This window comes from Gymnoscopelus microlampas, assembly GCF_963454915.1.
Source record: "Gymnoscopelus microlampas genome assembly, chromosome: 4".
Classification (NCBI taxonomy): Eukaryota; Metazoa; Chordata; class Actinopteri; order Myctophiformes; family Myctophidae; genus Gymnoscopelus; species Gymnoscopelus microlampas.
This window is the reverse complement of record NC_139941.1, coordinates 32986862-33003543: the sequence shown is the minus strand read 5'-3', so window position 1 is coordinate 33003543 and position 16682 is coordinate 32986862. Positions and strand designations below refer to the sequence as shown.

The following is a 16682-nucleotide window of genomic DNA, read 5'->3' as shown; positions in this document are numbered from 1 at the left end:
ATTTGTTGACTACCAGTTACCATAGTAACATCAAACCACATCCTGGGTAGCAGGTAGAGTTACAGGAAGAGGGTTAGAATTGAATCTCTCTAGTTACAGATGGCAATGGCTGAATGATGTCTAATTAAACCGCTGAGTAACAAGATTAGGTATCAAATCAGTTTTTCCTGAATTGCTTTTGTGTATGAAATGTGCCATACAAAAGATGTCAGTGAATATTATTATTCGAATCAGCGTTATAGTGTCAAAATGCTACAAAATAAATGGAATATACCAATTATACCAATTTTGGAATTATTTTAAGGTACAAAAAAGCATCAAAATATAGCATTGTTATTATTAGTTATAAGAGTTTGTTTGTTTTTTGTTATGAGGTATGAGGTTATGGGGTATTTCTAATTAGGGCATTTAACTGAGTAGGCCTATGTTGTGATTCAAAGGGTTAGACATGTACCATTATCATATTAAAGTGTTTGCTGTATTATGATTAGTTAGATATTTTATACACAAGCTGTAGTGAAGACCAGTCATAGTAATGTTTCTAAATTGAAAATATAATGGTTGATAAAATAAATATTCATTTAGAATCTGTGAATGCGCCCACAATTCATTTAAGAAATCAATATTGGGGTCTGTGAAGATTTTATATCAGCACAAAGGGCAACCAACTTTCAACATAATCATTAGAATTTTCAGCATAATTTGCATGTATTTATGGAAAAACAATAACAACAACATCATGTTATACCTCCTGGTATGCTAATGAAGGCCCATCAGTAGTTCATGTCACAGCATAAGGTTGACCAGCAGATCAGGCACATGAGAATTTGAGAAGAGATCATGAAACAGTTCTGCAGTCCTTTATTTTCTTTCACTAGTCATAAATCATGCAATGCATTTCAAGTGCAATTGTCAGAATGACCAACAGAGACAAAAATAAGAATAAAACAAACAACAGAAAACAAACCTTAAATCTTGAGCCCTTTGCATAGATAGCATCTGACCTGTCTCTGTCAAAGAGGTAATTCACTCGAATCACTGTAATTAACAACATTCATTCAACTAGCACTACTCAAAATATCACAATATATATATATTTTTTAAACAATATTCAAACCAATAAGGTACTTAAAAGCTTTTACCCCCAAAAAAGAACACCCCTGCTCCAACTCTACCACACTTGGCACATTTCTTCTAGAACGCCTTCAGAAAAGGAGTTGGAATGGTCCATGAATACTTGGCCATTTCCGAAATTCAAACATTCAACAGAGGAGAGAGGTGACAAACAATTCATTTAATTTTCAATAAATAAATGTCATAGTCAAATATAGCCCTCAGTCATGTTTTAAATGTTTGTTAAAATGTTAAACATAGTTGTGCACAAACACTTCAGAGGGCACGGGATATCCCTGTGACACATACTGTAGCTTGTCATTCATCTCTGTTTCATGCCTGAATTAGTTACACAGTTAATTATTCAACTGACTGCACCGCATACACATTATTTTTCTATTGTTGTGTAATTGTGTTGTTGGGGTGTGTACATGGGGAATGTATTGTGGTCATTTATGTGTTTTAGTTTTTGTGAATTGAAAAATAGAATTGAATAATGTCAGTAGCTTACTGTATGTTTGTTTAGCCATTTTATTTGCCAAGTGTGGGGAATTAAACCATGTGACAGGGGTAGTGACAAAATGTGCAAAGAAAATCAATCACTGTAGCCAAACAGTCAAAAACTGGGACAAACGGCCCTCAAACATCTAAAGGGCAAATGTGACACAAACTGAAAGAGTGACACTGAATGAAAACGACTCACTGAAATAATTAGGACCATATGGAGCTTAAAAAAAATACATTTAAAAAAGCTTTTAAAATTAAATTTAAAAGCTCAATTGTTGGTTCTCTTGACTGTATAGCATGAAATAAGAGGACCATTCAACATCTAACACTTATTTTCTCTCTGTGCATACTGAATTGTCAGGTACAGCACGTCCTGAAAACTAAGAAGCACTTCTTGGGAAGACTGAACAGGGTTTCCATCGATCATTATGAAAAAAGGTGTTTAAGGCTCTATGTAAATAGGCTGAGTAAAACAAAGGAAACACGCCATAGGCTTTCTTGTGTTTATCCACGTTGATGATTTAAAAATGTGTGTACTGTGCACTTTCTAAGAATTGTCAATAACTTATTCAATTCAATTCAACAGTGATATGTAGTGTGTTGGTGGTTGAAAAACAGGGTAAACATTATGCTAATAGGCTTACCCAGTAGTCTGAAAAAACAGCCACAGGACACCTGGAAAAAAAAGTAATTGAAAATGCACGTCCTCTGAGAATTTGGGGGAGTACGGGCAAATAGCAGCCAACCACCATGGAGACTGAGGTTTGATTCATCTGGGGTGCCTCCGGCTTGGCAGGGCGCTCCAGCAAACACGATTGACTATGTTCGCTGGTGGGAAGTCGGCAGGGGTAGGTGTTCTCTGTCGTTGCACTAGTGACTCCTAAAGGTTTCAGAGGGTGCGCCTGTTCACAGGGAGCAGAGTTTGGAGTGACAGCATGTTCCCGGTGATACATGGTTGTCTGCACCCTCCTCAGACCAAATAGTAAGGGTTGGCAGTAACATGGACTATACAGGTATATATGAGAGGAATTGGCAATTACTAAAATTGGGGAGAAAAATAGAACAGTGATAAAAAATAAATACAAAATCTTCTTATTAAGTCAGGTAACAGTTATAATGGAAAGGTCTACAGTTTTGTGTCATGCCAAAGTGTCCTTAGAGTAGCACTATGTGACTTTCCTCTTCTACCCCAGATTTGAACCCGGTTTCCTGTGCAAATGCTGATATTTTTTTTACTTTTGAGCTAATAGAGCCTGCCTACTTGCTCAGGGGATAAATTACATTTTGACCTTCAGGTCACAATTCATGTCAGATCATATGTCTAGGTGCTAGGTTAGACATGACCTTTGACTAACCTTTGTATAGGTTATATTGTATTAACATACAGATTGGACAAATCTTTAGGTTGCTTTGAATGCACCACTGCATTTACATTATTATGCACACAAAACTAAAAACATTCAGATCATGTCTACTGTAACAACACTATTTTTATACGTTCTTGGGTATTCTCAATACCCAGCCTTCACCTGATGAACTGAATACTGTGGTATATAAAGCAACTGTCAATCTAGCTACTGTATAATCAGCACATGAAACTATTTTTTTTTGTCAACCAAATGATATTTTAGGGTAGAAAAACTGGTTGAGGCATGACTGGGCTACTTTTCATTGGCTAATCGCCAGCCACAGACACAGGTTGACCGGCATTTGGTCCAATACATAACAGTATTGTGAGTTTATATGAACAGTATAATTAACTACACTGACGTCTTCAGTTTGCTTCATCCAGCAGTCTCTGGAGATTCCTCTGCACCTGATTGAGAAAGACAAATTATCTATCAGTCAATAAATTGTTCCTCCTCCCCCAGACAGACAAAGAGTCAACAGGCTAATAGACAGTAACTGACAGTCAAACAGACTACTCACTAACACATGCACTAACAGAGATAAACGTATTAGACAGATATGCCTGATTTATATTTAGTTGTGTGCCAGTGTCTCGCTGAGGAAATAGCAGATCTACAAGCTCACTATGCGTCATGCTTCAATGAGTTGTGAGCTTGTAGATCTGCTATTTTCAGTGCGAGACACTATGTGCAACTAAGTATAAATCAGGCTAGTGTGCAGCAGACAATCACAGTCTAAATGAAATCTGACAGTCATGACAGCACTGAGTAGACAGACAAGTGACCCTAAAGATAAGATGACTACATGCAGAGCTCTCTCTCTAAGCAGATCACTCACTATAAATGTTTGATTCACAGGAACAGTCCTTGCCTCAGGTTTCTCATGGCTATAAGAGGACTTGTCCAAAGGTGTAATTCTAATATTAGCTCATCATAGTGTGTGCTTTCACATGCTGATGTCTGCACCACAACAATCCAATGTCTCCTTCTAGTATCACAAGACGATACATCATTTTTGCCAAGCAACACTTGTCAAAAGGGTTGTGCATCTTAAAGCTACAATCCGTAAAGCTACAATCCGTAATCCGTGATCAGTGTTTAGTATTCTTAAGTGTTTTATGTATTGCTGCATTGCCTGTTTTGTGTTGTAATGTTTTGTTTGTCTCAGACCAAGGACCACAATGGAAATAAGTCACACGACTTTATTGTGTTTATATATCCTTGACGTTTCCCTGAGAAGCATTGTAACATGTCAGAGAGAGAGAGAGAGAGAGAGAGAGAGAGAGAGAGAGAGAGAGAGAGAGAGAGAGAGGAAATAGCAACTGTAACTATTGCTCTGGCAAGAGGACATACTATCCGCTTGGCCAGGGAAGATACTGGGCTTTTAAGCTTCAGGCAGGGTTACTTGCCAGCCAATACTGTAGGTGTCATACCTGACTCCAGGGTCGAGTAGGCAGACCACTGCAGATGTGCTATGTATATCACCAATCCACCTATTTATCTGTCTGTCTGTCTGTCTGTCTGTCTGTCTGTCTATCCAGTTTCCAATCCCATACATACTGTTGCTATTCTTAAAGGTTTTGGAGATTCAGATCCACAGTTGAAATAATTGATCACTATATGACCACTGAGCCAGCCAGCCAGTTGACAGACTAACAGACATTACATTCATGTACTAACCTTCTCCAGCTTTATCAGGTTGAGGCTGAGTTCCGAGTAGATCTCTGCATTTACCTCGGGTCGCAGATAATCACTTCTGAAACACACAAGTATGAATTCAAGTTAAAATATGAAAACATAATACATAAACAAATAAAGAAAAAGTTAATATAGTTCCAATTTGTTGCTGATCATTTAATACAGTACTTACAACAACACCAACAAAGGAAAAGGAATAATAAGATGCCAAGCAATAACACAGCTCAGTTGCATTACATGATCTATAAATGAAGCCATATAGTGAGCTGGGAGGTGTGTGCCTGGTGTAAGCACTGACTGAAGTGATCTTAACACAAATCCTGTGATTTGACTCCTGGTCTAAGGAGTATAAAATAATTCATGCATACTTTTACTTCAAGATGAGCAATGGGGTTAGTCATGATGTGTGAATTGTATAGTGAGCTAGGACACCAGAATCCCTCATTGGCCTAAACGTGACCCGCAAAGAAAGTGATTTTTTGTCACGCCTAACCTGCTTCTAGCACACAAGTCTCCAGACTCGCCTTAAAACACTGGGTGCTCAGTGGCGCAGTGGTAAAGTACCTGCCCAACAAAACTTCTCAGAATCCTGCAAAAGACTTCATCATTTTTATCTTTAATTATAACGCCCCCATCAGGCCGATTGGGGTCATAATGGTTGTACAAGTAATGCACACAACTTCCTTGAAAATCTCATATCGCTACCATTTACCAATTAATGGAAATGTGTAAAGAAAAACCAGCACAAAACAATAGTATTTCAGCCCTTGGAGTTTAAACCCCTAAATATCAAACATATGTGATGACGTTTTTGCTCATATCTTGAAAATATATCAGGCATGACTCTTTGTGAACAGTAAGGACCTAGGACTAGGTGCTTGTTGGTGGTGTGATCTTACTCGTCCAGTGTGAGGTCCGTGATGGACCCCAGTGAGGTCAGCCTCTGCTCTAGTGAGATGATCTTGAGCGCCATGTAACAGGAGGAAAGCACCAGAATGAACACTCTGAAGAAACACACAATGGCATACACATGAATAGATATAAACCTGATAACTGAACGGATGAAGAAAATAATGATAATAATAATAATAATTTAAACTCACAAAAACAGGTAGACCAGCAGCAGTGTGTTGAGAGACACTGGCTTCAGAGTCCTACAGTCAATCACAACGTCTGCCACTTTTGTAGCTGTGAAATGTAAAACAAGGATTATTCCACTGGTAGACTGGTCAACTGTGTTTTATGGGGCTGTTTGCTAACTCTTGTGGTAACCTGTAAGCGAGTTAGGAATGTGTGCTGCTGTCTTGTTTTCTCTTGTTTTGATTTAGTCTGTATAGAGCTTTTCTTAGTAAGTGCATAAATACAGTAACGTAACTAGTTACTGAAATTATCATTACAAAACATTACGCCTATTTTATAATAGCCTATTTTTGAAACATTTTGACGGATTTGAGAAAAAATGTACTCATAATGAGTACTTTTACTTTGGCACTGTAAGCATATTTGGATGGCAATCATTTTATGCATTAATCAAAAAACATTTTCACTTGTAACAGAGTAATTTTATATTATAGTATTGCCACTTTTACTTAAGTAAAATAAAAATAAAAAAAGCACATTGTGGACCACTGACCAGTGTAGTGTGCTTCCTGCTGCTTGGTGTCAGCATTCTGTGGGTTGTGTGGTGGGTTCTTCACTTTGTGCTCTGTGTGATCTGCAGATGGAGGGTTCTCTCCCTGCTTCAGCACCTCCAGGAACGGAGGAGCAGGAAACTCTATGCATGCCGAATAACAATAGACAACAATAGACAACACATAGATATATATAAACAGAAACATGAAATATATAATGAGGTTGTGTAGCGTATTCTACTGATATGTGATCTGTTACAGTATGTATTCTGCTGTGCATATGGTTTTGAGAGCAGGAGGTTTACTGTACCTGGTAGTTTTTCATAGTCCGGTGTCTGGCTATCAGAGCTACTGCTCTCCTCGGTGTCCTGCCGTCGGTGTCTCACCGTTCCGTCTAGGTCACTAAAATCACCAGGAAATTTCTACAGAAAATATACCGTCAGTTATAGTTAGTTCACTGAGAACTATCTCTTCTCCTGTTGTCTCTGTCTCACTTTCCTATCCGGGACAATGGAATCACCTGGGAAATCCTCATAGACACTCAGATAATCAGTTAATCCTCTTAGTTTAATTAGGGTAAACCCTATTGTGTTTACATTTATTTCTTCTTCTCCTGCTGCAGTTTAGAAAATTCCCATGAGATGGGTATTAAAAGTATTATAAATGTAACTGTGTTGTTTTACATTCTTTTGCCTAATAAAAATTTCAATCAATTTCAATTTCAATTGTAAATAATAGAGAAATTAATGTTCACCAAAGATTGGAAGTTACTTGCACAACACATATCAGAATGATGCAACAACTATAATTAAAGGTAAAAAAAAAAGAAAAGGGGGACATTTGAAGTCATAACTCCTACGCCATGAGTACAGTTTACACAAAACTTGCTACAGACATCTTCAAGAACTACTTAAGTCAATCTAACTAGATTTTCCGCCATTATGATGTTTTGGAAAAACACATAACAATACTATAATAATAATACTTGGACAGTCATAGTAGGCTATTCGAGTGACATTTTAGTGACTTAATGAGCACCGAATGTGTGGTGTACATTATGTGCTGTATGTAAAGTTAAGTTATATGAAATTCAACCTCTGTATTTGAACCATCCTTATCAAATCTATTAGGAGCAGTAAGCAGGCACTGAACAGTGCCAGGAAACCAGCTCCTGGCTCTAAGGCCAATGCCATGGTCAAGGCACACTGCATGTGTTTTGGTGTAGGGCAAAACCAGAACACCCAGAGGAAACACGCACAAACACTTTAGTAAATATGATCTATATCTGTACAGATATATGTCAGTGCACTATGTGGTCTGTATGAAGTCCAGCCTGTTTTATAAACACAGAATGAACCGTATTTTCTGTTTGCTTAGAAACACATACTGTATGTGTGACTGTACTCTGCAGTTACACTTATGTGTACTTTGTGTAGATTGCATTGATGGTGTGTCAAGTATGTGTAGTGTCTGTGCTGTGCTGTGCTGTGTTGTGTTCTACTGACCATAGGGAAGTGAGGTGACCGTGGTGACCTCTGACTTCTGAAGCTGCTCTCTGCTGAGGGGACAGGGCTGCTGCATGGGCTCTTTTCCTAGACAAACATAATATCATTGCTGTCGGGTGGAAACCTTTTTTATTATCATTTTAAAGGCATTTTAAAATAGTGGAATTAGCCAATCTACAAACTCACAACGTGTCGCGATACTACGCGTTGTAAGCTTGTATATCTGCTATTTTCACAATGTTTGTGTGACACTCTTGTATGATGAAGTAGGGCATTCATTTATTAATAACATAAAAAGTTGAAATATGGAGATACAAGGTTTCTGCCCGACAGCAATGAAATAATAATAATAATATGTGGTAATAATAAAACATTTAAAAGAGAGAAAATATATATAATAAACCAAACCAAACCAAATAGAAGGCATACAAAATACTTAAAAAGGAGAAAAGACATAATAAAAAGAGAGGCAATAAGAAAGAAAAGGCCTTAGCGTAAAAGCACATTTTCAGAAGTGAAAAAATGACTCTGACAATGCTTTGGTACCTGGACTGCAAAAGCCTGATTAACTCCAAAAAAAAATCTCCTCCCACAGCAGTGCACAGTGAGTCCCCAAAATTCCAAATACACAGGCAGGGAAAAACATACTAGTACTACTTTGCTTCAGGACATTGCGCCAATCCACCTGCCCCAAAATAGGCCCACAGCGTTTCTTTGCAACCATTACTACTCCCTGTGTAAATTGATACACTATTTCATCTGTATGATATTTAGATACGTTGGTATCATGCTTTCCAGAAACAACATGTGGACAGCTCCTACCTCCAGATGTAGACAGGAAGACATCAGGAACTTGTAGGTGTTGTCTCTTGACAGGAAGGACACAAACACATACTGCAGGGGAGGACAAATGCATGTTTAGTGCTTAGTGCTACTCAATGTTTTGATCTGAAGTAAAGTGGTTGCAGAATATAGCTGATGTTTCAACATCAAGGAGATACAAAAATATATCATGCTCAATGACTGGTTAATGGACAGCCACTACTAATAATGTTAACACATCAGATAGACAGTGTATTCCTACCCTGTCATTTGTTGTAGCAATCACCAGGGCATTTGGCACCAGAATGGCAGTTTTAGTCTTTTTAATGTTAGTTACAGCTTCCACTGGGATGGCAATCTGGAAGAGAGAATTAGGTAACAGCTTCAAACCGTGGATGAATCATACTGCTTGGCAGGAACATTTACTGCCACATGTACAACGTTTCCTGAGTATGAACAGATGTTGCAGATGCACTCATGATGCAGCATTCCGTTTTATACCTTCCTACTTTACCTACTAGTACTGACCTATATTTAAATCATGAATAAATAATATGACACTGTATCTTTTTATTCATTCCATACACAAAGTGGTTGAAATCGAAACGTATATTTATGGACTGATTATGGTCATGACTGGGCTGTTAGGGGGTCAAGTATTTTGCTCAGCGACACTTCAACACATACTGTACTGTATGATGGTCTCTCTACCCATACTAGACCTAATACATGTGTGGACACTAACATTTCTATTCTATTTGATTCAATGCTATTTGAACAAATAGTTGTAAGAGTAAACATTTAGTCCAGTTATGTAACCCTAGTCTAATACAGATAAGTTTACCGAACTTTGGTATCTTTGACATAGACTTTGGAGTGGTAGCACCAACAAATGTCCTCAGTTGTCATGAATAAATCCATCTACATGGCATGCTGTTTTTGGTGTCTGTCTACTCCACAGTATTTGAAATTGTTAAGTTATCTTTGTCAGACAACTCAAGCTCAGGCTTCAATTGATGAAGATGTGGTACTGTATGTGTCTTTGCCAGAGACTGAGATGGTAACAGTAACAGCCTTGTCAATCTAGATTTTGAGCTGACTTACGCTACATACCTTTGTGTCTTTGCCAAACACCTTAGAATGGAAGCAGATCCAGTTGTCTGAGACAAATAGTCTTCCTTGGTACAGCATATCTTTCTGGAGGGCACAGGTATAACCTGATACACAGAGAAAAGTACACATCCATTTACACAATAGTTCTATAAACTACCAAATTGATTGTAGACTTTAAGAGAGCCAATGAACCACTCACTGTAAAATCAAATACCAAGTAGAACAATACTGTGCCAGATTGACTAAGGCAAAGTAAGTAAGTGTTGTTGTTGTTGTTGTGTTGTTGCAGGGATGCAATTGAAAAACGAATTATTGAAGAGATGTCACAGTCTCCTCTCTGTCTCTCCTCTCTGGCCACATCTGTCTCTCATCTCCAACCACAACTGTTACTCTTGTCCAGCCACATTTCATTCAACTCCTCTAACTTGCTATTCTCCACTAAGCCACCAGATGCCCTCAGACCTTCCCTCCTTTCCCTTTCACCTGACTGCTTCTCCCATCCAAACACAACAGTTTCCACTTTGTGTCAGCAGCACTGCAGTCACCTGAGCTTCCCCACCTGCACCTATTCCCTAATCAAGCACTAATAATCACTCATTATAGCAGCTCAATTCCACTGTTCCCTGCCAGATTGTTAACTGCTGTTACCTCTTCATGTATTAGCTCTCAGGCCTCTGTCCTTACTTGTACTCTGTGTTTCCGGTTATCTGAGCCCTGCCAAGTGTCATTACTGCTTTATGTCTTAGCTCTCTAGTCTCTTTTCTTGTACTCCATTTTCCGGGTTACCTGAGTCCAGCCTCAGCCCCTGTATTTATGTTCTGTGTTTCGGGTTACAGACTTGTCTCTGGAACCTGTTTTGCCTGCCTCACCTGCATGTTTTGACCTTTTGCCTGTCTTGGGATATGGGATTGTTGCGTGCTCCATATTTTGATTTCTGGCCTGTGTTGGACTGGTTTTGACCAAGGGTACGTAAATACGAAAAGGACAAGTATGTCACTTTCTTGGTCCGTCATGGCTGTTAGATTCGTCAGGCACTGGTAGGCTAACTGCAGCCAGACGTTTGATGGAATGCAATTAAATCAATGAGAGCCCGGTGGACAAGTATATGATTAACACTATCTTTGAATGATTATGACCTTTGTTATATAATCAGCTCCAATTTGCTTCCCAGTGCATGCTATGGCTTAGAATGTGTGTCCTTTACTTCTTTACATCCATCCGCTTGAGGTCTCCTGCTCTGGCTCCAGCCGCCCTCCCCCCTCATGTCCCTGGCTTAACTCTTCCCATGCCATTGCTTTGCTAAGCCACCAGATGCCTTCAGACCTGGCCTCCTTTCCCCATGACCTGGCTGCCCCTTCCAGGCATCTATACACACTTGTTTGTCTCATCAGCCCTGCAGTCACTTGAGCTTCCTGCACCTGCACCCCATTACCTAAACAAAACCCTCACTACTTACAGTTTAAGAGAAACTAATAGTTCTTACATGGGTATTATATTGCCAGCAGCACTCCTTTCCCTATTTATTTATGAGACAGTACTGTACCTTACACACATGTCAGAGTTTGGCTTTATACTACAGTATATTCTTTAGGCCCTAAAGAATATACTGTAGTATAAAGCCAAACTCTGCAACAAGTGGGCTTGAATGTTCATCAATGGAAAAACTCGAAATATGAAAACTCTCTTCTTGAAATTGCTCATAAAGTACCCAATACAGCATACAATATTCAATTTCTCATTCAGTTCTCATTCCACACATAACTAATAACAGTTTAATACACAATCTCTCATGCAGTATTTAAGGTAGAACTGATCATTTTCTCATCAAAGGCTTACTCTGTCTGAGCTGCTCCTCTGTGCAGATCTCCTTGAATATTTTATGGTACTGGGAGTTGGTCTTAGACAGCTGAAACACAACACACAACATTAGAGTGCAAAGCCATAGTCTCATAAATGTCAGCATGCTGATGAACCCCCCATGCGCACGCACACACACACACGCACGCACACACACTCAAGCACGCACGCACGCACACACACACCTGAATGCTTTATTTGCATCCGGCATTTTCATGATTTAGCATAATATTCAAATATTACAGATACAACTACTATCTTCTCCTCCACACAGATTGAGCACAATATTACAATTTTACAATTATTATGTTTGACCTTTTTCTTTGAGCTATTTTCAAGCCACTAATAGCAAGTTAATGGACATATCTGAGACTGGCAAACTTCAACCCGATCAGACTATACAGACATAACCAGGACTTTAATATACAGGGCTGATGCCTAGTCAGCTTCTCTGACAAGAGGCTTGTTGCAAAATACAGCAAGGATCAGGGATGTGTTCCAAGCAGGATTAGCGCGTTAACTAGATCTGTTCTGTCATAATTTAGGGAAATCCTGGATTTTCCGTTCAAAAAAAATGTATGACTATAGCAACTTATGCCCTGAAACTAACCTGCTGCTGCGCAGGTTAATTTGAGCTAAATAATGTGACCTCAGTGGTGTTTGGTCATTGGAGGCAGTACACTTTTGTGTGAACTTGGATTTGACCATGGATGTCCTTTTATGGAGAACCCAGTGAATATTTGGCACTCAAATTATTTGCCAGAGTTTAAAGCACAAACGGATCACTATACATGCTAGCCAACCCAGAGGAAGATCTTCATGAGCACCATTGTTTTTTCAAGGCTATCTATCATTTATCTTAATAACATTTCAAAGTATCAAAATGTCACTCATTGTCTACTCACTCTACTCAAACCCTCAGCATTGAATAAGTAAAATCACCTCCCTCACTAAGCTGCAAACACTAATTCACATGTATAAATAAATATTCAAAACAATGTTTACTTATATAGATGTTTACCCCATTAACAATTATATTTAAAATGCGCTAATAGGTTTAACACTCTTTAACAACTTTAAGGCCCATCAAGTCAGAATAATGAAAATATCAAAGTCGGATAATGTTTAAACCACACCACACAACAACCTATAGTCACCCTACAACACACACCATCACCTCATTCATACCCGTGGGAGAAGTGGTCTCCAGGACCATAGTTACCACATCACCAATTCATTACTTTTACTTCTCATCCCACAAAACCTTAATGAGGATAAATCACGCTTAAAATCATTCAAATGGACCAGTACAGGATAGCCTTATGATAATTCCTTCTAATAGAACTTCTGTTTTTGTTTCCAGTTGATGTTTTTCTAATACATAAGGTACCCCACATGGACATTTTATCATAATATCACATGTACATCACAAAAGATGGGGGAGACTGTGATAATAGAATATCATTTCACAGCATGAATGTGCATGAACACAATTAGCCGTGTTCGGGGAGGGAAGACGGGCAGAGAGGGCACTAGCGACTCCTACAGGCTGGAGCGGTGCCTGTCAGTGGTGTTGAACGGGAGGAGTAGGAGGGAGGCGCTACCTCCTCCCGGTGGGGGCTCCTCACTGGCAGGGGAGCCAGTAGGGTAAAACACGGATAGGTGAGGGGAGGGTTGATTGGCAAAAAGACTAAATTGGTAGAAAGAAAAGGTGTAAATAGTATTGGCTGCTCAAAATTAAAAAAGGAGGGGGGAAATGCAAAAAATAAGGAAAAAAAGGTTCACTGTTAACAGCACACATGGTGTTGGCTATCCAAGCTTGATCGTTCCTTATCCCCCAATAGAACGCACAGTAACACAGGTCTCGTGGAACCGAGAGTAACTTAAGGCCGCATCTGGCTTGATCAAGTCAGACTTCACGTTTAAGTTCAGGAGATTTCAAGTAATCTTAATAGACTCCAGCACACAGTCTTGATTTACAAAAACAACACCCACCTATCTGATCTTCACAGGGAACGTTGGCAGTGTTGTTGCTATTTTCTACCCATTGAGCTACATTGACAAATCAAACTCTTAACATGCACTGTTTGTGCCATGTTATTGACATTGTATAACTCTAACATTGTATGTAATGATTATGTCTAAGAGTTTAATCATTTCAATTGTCAACAAGCAGGTTGGTGTCCTACATGTCTTGCTATCAGTGTGTGTGTGTGTGTGTGTGTGTGTGTGTGTGTGTGTGTGTGTGTGTGTGTGTGTGTGTGTGTGTGTGTGTGTGTGTGTGTGTGTGTGTGTGTGTGTGTGTGTGTGCGTGTGTGAATGGGTTATGTAAGACATGCATTGTATAGCACTATAAAAGTCTATATTTTACCATTTTGGCAGCCTTACCCCACAAATAGCTGTTGCTAAAAAGCTTCAGATACCTTGCCAGCTATAATTCTGAGAATGCTGGGTGGGTCTCATATAATTATGTTAAAGACGTTAAGAGGACATAACAAAAAAGCATTTACATCAGTTTATATTTCCAGAAAAGAAGGGGAAGCAGCATGATCTTTGCTGAGACATGGCAAAACATGTTTTATATACGGTAGAGAAACATCTACCATATGTGGAGATTGTTTTGAGTCAAATCCACATGTTCAAACAGCTCCAGGAAGGAGATACAATGCTAGATGTCAATATAAATGTCAAACCATTTATTATCATCAGTGAACTTATAAGTGAACTGAGCCATGATAGTGATAGAGACATCCATACCTGACTGTAGTGAGACTTCTTTCTCTCTATCTTAGCCTCAGGGTCAGGCTGGACCTGAGACAGCAGTGAGTGGTCAAAGGTCTTCGACCTGCAAGCAAACAGATGTTTTAAGACCCACAACAACATGGAGTCTGGCATTTCAAAACTAACAATTAGTTAAATATGGATTTAGAAACACATGTGCTTAGAGTGCATTATATTGACGTATTTATTGTTTTTGAACAGTTGAGAATATTTATTTATTTACTTGTGTACTTATTTATTTATTCATGCATTCATTCATTCAGGTGTCCTATGTGGATGTGTCAGTCGGTGTATGCATGCCTAGTATTGCCTACCTGACCAGGGCAGGCTTATTCCTCCTGGTGTGTTCGGTTTGGTCCGGATCCGTCTGGAGGGGCTGGTGCTCTGACTGCACTCGCACCCTATTCCCGTTCTCTGCATCCGAACTATGTATGGGGAACAAATTCAACTTTAAACGGCGTAATTGCAAGTTACTGTAGAGATCGAACGTTGAACAAATAACCCGAGCCACAGAGCCGAAGAGAAGTAGGAGCCTACAGGGTAGCCGACATCGGGCAGTAGTAGCGTATTGCAGCGGCAGAGTTCAAATTCAGACAAAAGAACACACAGTAGCTCAACAGGTAGGCGCTGCAATATGAAGACGTTTCGAATAGCCTACTGCCATTCCAGAGGCTGCTATTATCTATTTTTTTACTGTTGCTTACGCGCAATGAAACGATAACATTACAACAACTAGATAGCCTAACTTTGTTTTGCCTATGTTTTCGTGGTTTGAAGTGAAACCATTTAAACCCCTGGTCCAGTGATCAACTGGCCTTTACAAACACTCACTGGCAGTCCCTGGTGTCCACGTTCTTCGCGGTTCCTTTGCTACATTTCTTGGCCTCCTCCTGTCCAGTCTGCTGGCTACCTGACGGCTCAGTCATCACTGTCTGTCTGTCTAAGTCTGTCTGTCTGTCCCGCTGCAGCTTTTACCGTGAGAACGAACGGAGAGGACAGAGGAGCAAAGGGAAGACAACAGTATGTAAAGTGAGAGGTCTCCCTCCCTCCCCTCCACCTGGCCCACGGTCTCTCTCTGCTCTCAGGTATCACAACCAATCACACCACAGTGGAACAGAGCGTGCATGTGTATTATTTGCAAGCGTGGGCGTGAGGGAGTGAAGCCTACTGCAGTGGTTCTCAAAGTGGTCCTGGGGGGTCCTTGGGGGGGGGGGGGGGGTCCCCAGCTAACTTAACTGATTGATAGCTAGGAATAGGAGCCATGGACCCCCCCCCTGGCCTTACAGGCCTTCACACCCCATAAAAGGGTCCATTTGGTTCCATGTACACTCTCTTGAGTTATGGGGGGGTTCAGTCGCTAATGCAAAACAAACTGGGGGTCCTTGAGATTAAAAGGTTTGAGAACCACTGGCATACTGTATGGACATAGGCCTATGTGCATAAAGTTGAATCTGGAGTGGACCATTGAAAGTTGTCAGACTTTAATTTGGCTTAGATTAAAACATTGTTCTGTTCTTTCTGCTTTGATCTTCTGTACACTGTGCTCAATTTGGTTCTGTGTTGTTCCTACCAAAAACTTTCCTTGATAGATTTAGAAGGTTTTTATATGGATTAACTTCAGAAGAACATGTGTCTGGAGTCTGGACCATAAAGAGTGAGCTCCATTGCGTGTGTGTGTGTGTGTGTGTGTGTGTGTGTGTGTGTGTGTGCGCGTGCGTGCGTGCGTGCGTGCATTCATGCATGTCATGCCTGTATTTGAATGTGAGGGTGCGGTATAAAGGCGGTAATATGAGCCACCTGTCAGCAGGACCGTAGACAGGGTTACTGGGCCACATTCAGTGTAGGAACATAAACATCATGTTATGGAGATTCACGCTCTGCTCTACTTAGTATAGCCTACTGTGTAGACTTACCTTCTTCTCAGTGCCTCACTATTATCTGTTCATGCTCTCCCTCCCTTCTCTCTCTCTTACTCAATACACACACATGCACGGGCGTGCACGCACACACAATTTCGCTTGTGCTTATCTTCTTGCCCCGTTATATGTTTGTTTACTGACTGCACTCACTGTCCTCCTGACTGACAAAGTCCTCTCCTCTGTCTGTTGCCAGTGATATGTTTATATACACATGTCGACACATACATACCACACAAAACTTTGAAATACACAATAAGGGTGAGACAGGAACAACTAACTAATGATGTATTAAATTAGTTATAAATGAATAGGGTTGTTTATTGTATT

The 16682-nt window shown here is 39.9% G+C and overlaps 1 protein-coding gene across 2 annotated transcripts; it reads right to left on the bottom strand.

Annotated features, from left to right (window-relative positions):
* Nucleotides 1-2334: 2334 nt before the first annotated feature.
* gramd2b (GRAM domain containing 2B) lies at nt 2335-15431 on the bottom strand. Of its 2 annotated transcripts, XM_084055110.1 has the most exons (15): nt 15268-15431; nt 14751-14861; nt 14413-14500; nt 11635-11704; nt 9799-9902; nt 8948-9043; nt 8686-8757; nt 7864-7950; nt 6669-6780; nt 6361-6501; nt 5831-5915; nt 5627-5731; nt 4710-4785; nt 3391-3436; nt 2335-2659 (listed from the first exon to the last, which is right to left on the bottom strand). In XM_084055110.1, exons 1-14 carry the CDS (start codon nt 15360-15362, stop codon nt 3395-3397), a joined length of 1284 nt encoding a protein of 427 aa, XP_083911236.1. In that variant the 5' UTR covers nt 15363-15431; the 3' UTR covers nt 2335-2659; nt 3391-3394. The 2 variants fall into 2 exon arrangements, with proteins under 2 accessions (XP_083911236.1, XP_083911235.1); XM_084055109.1 differs by having other exon boundaries at nt 2335-3436.
* Between the last annotated feature and the right edge of the window lie 1251 nt (nt 15432-16682).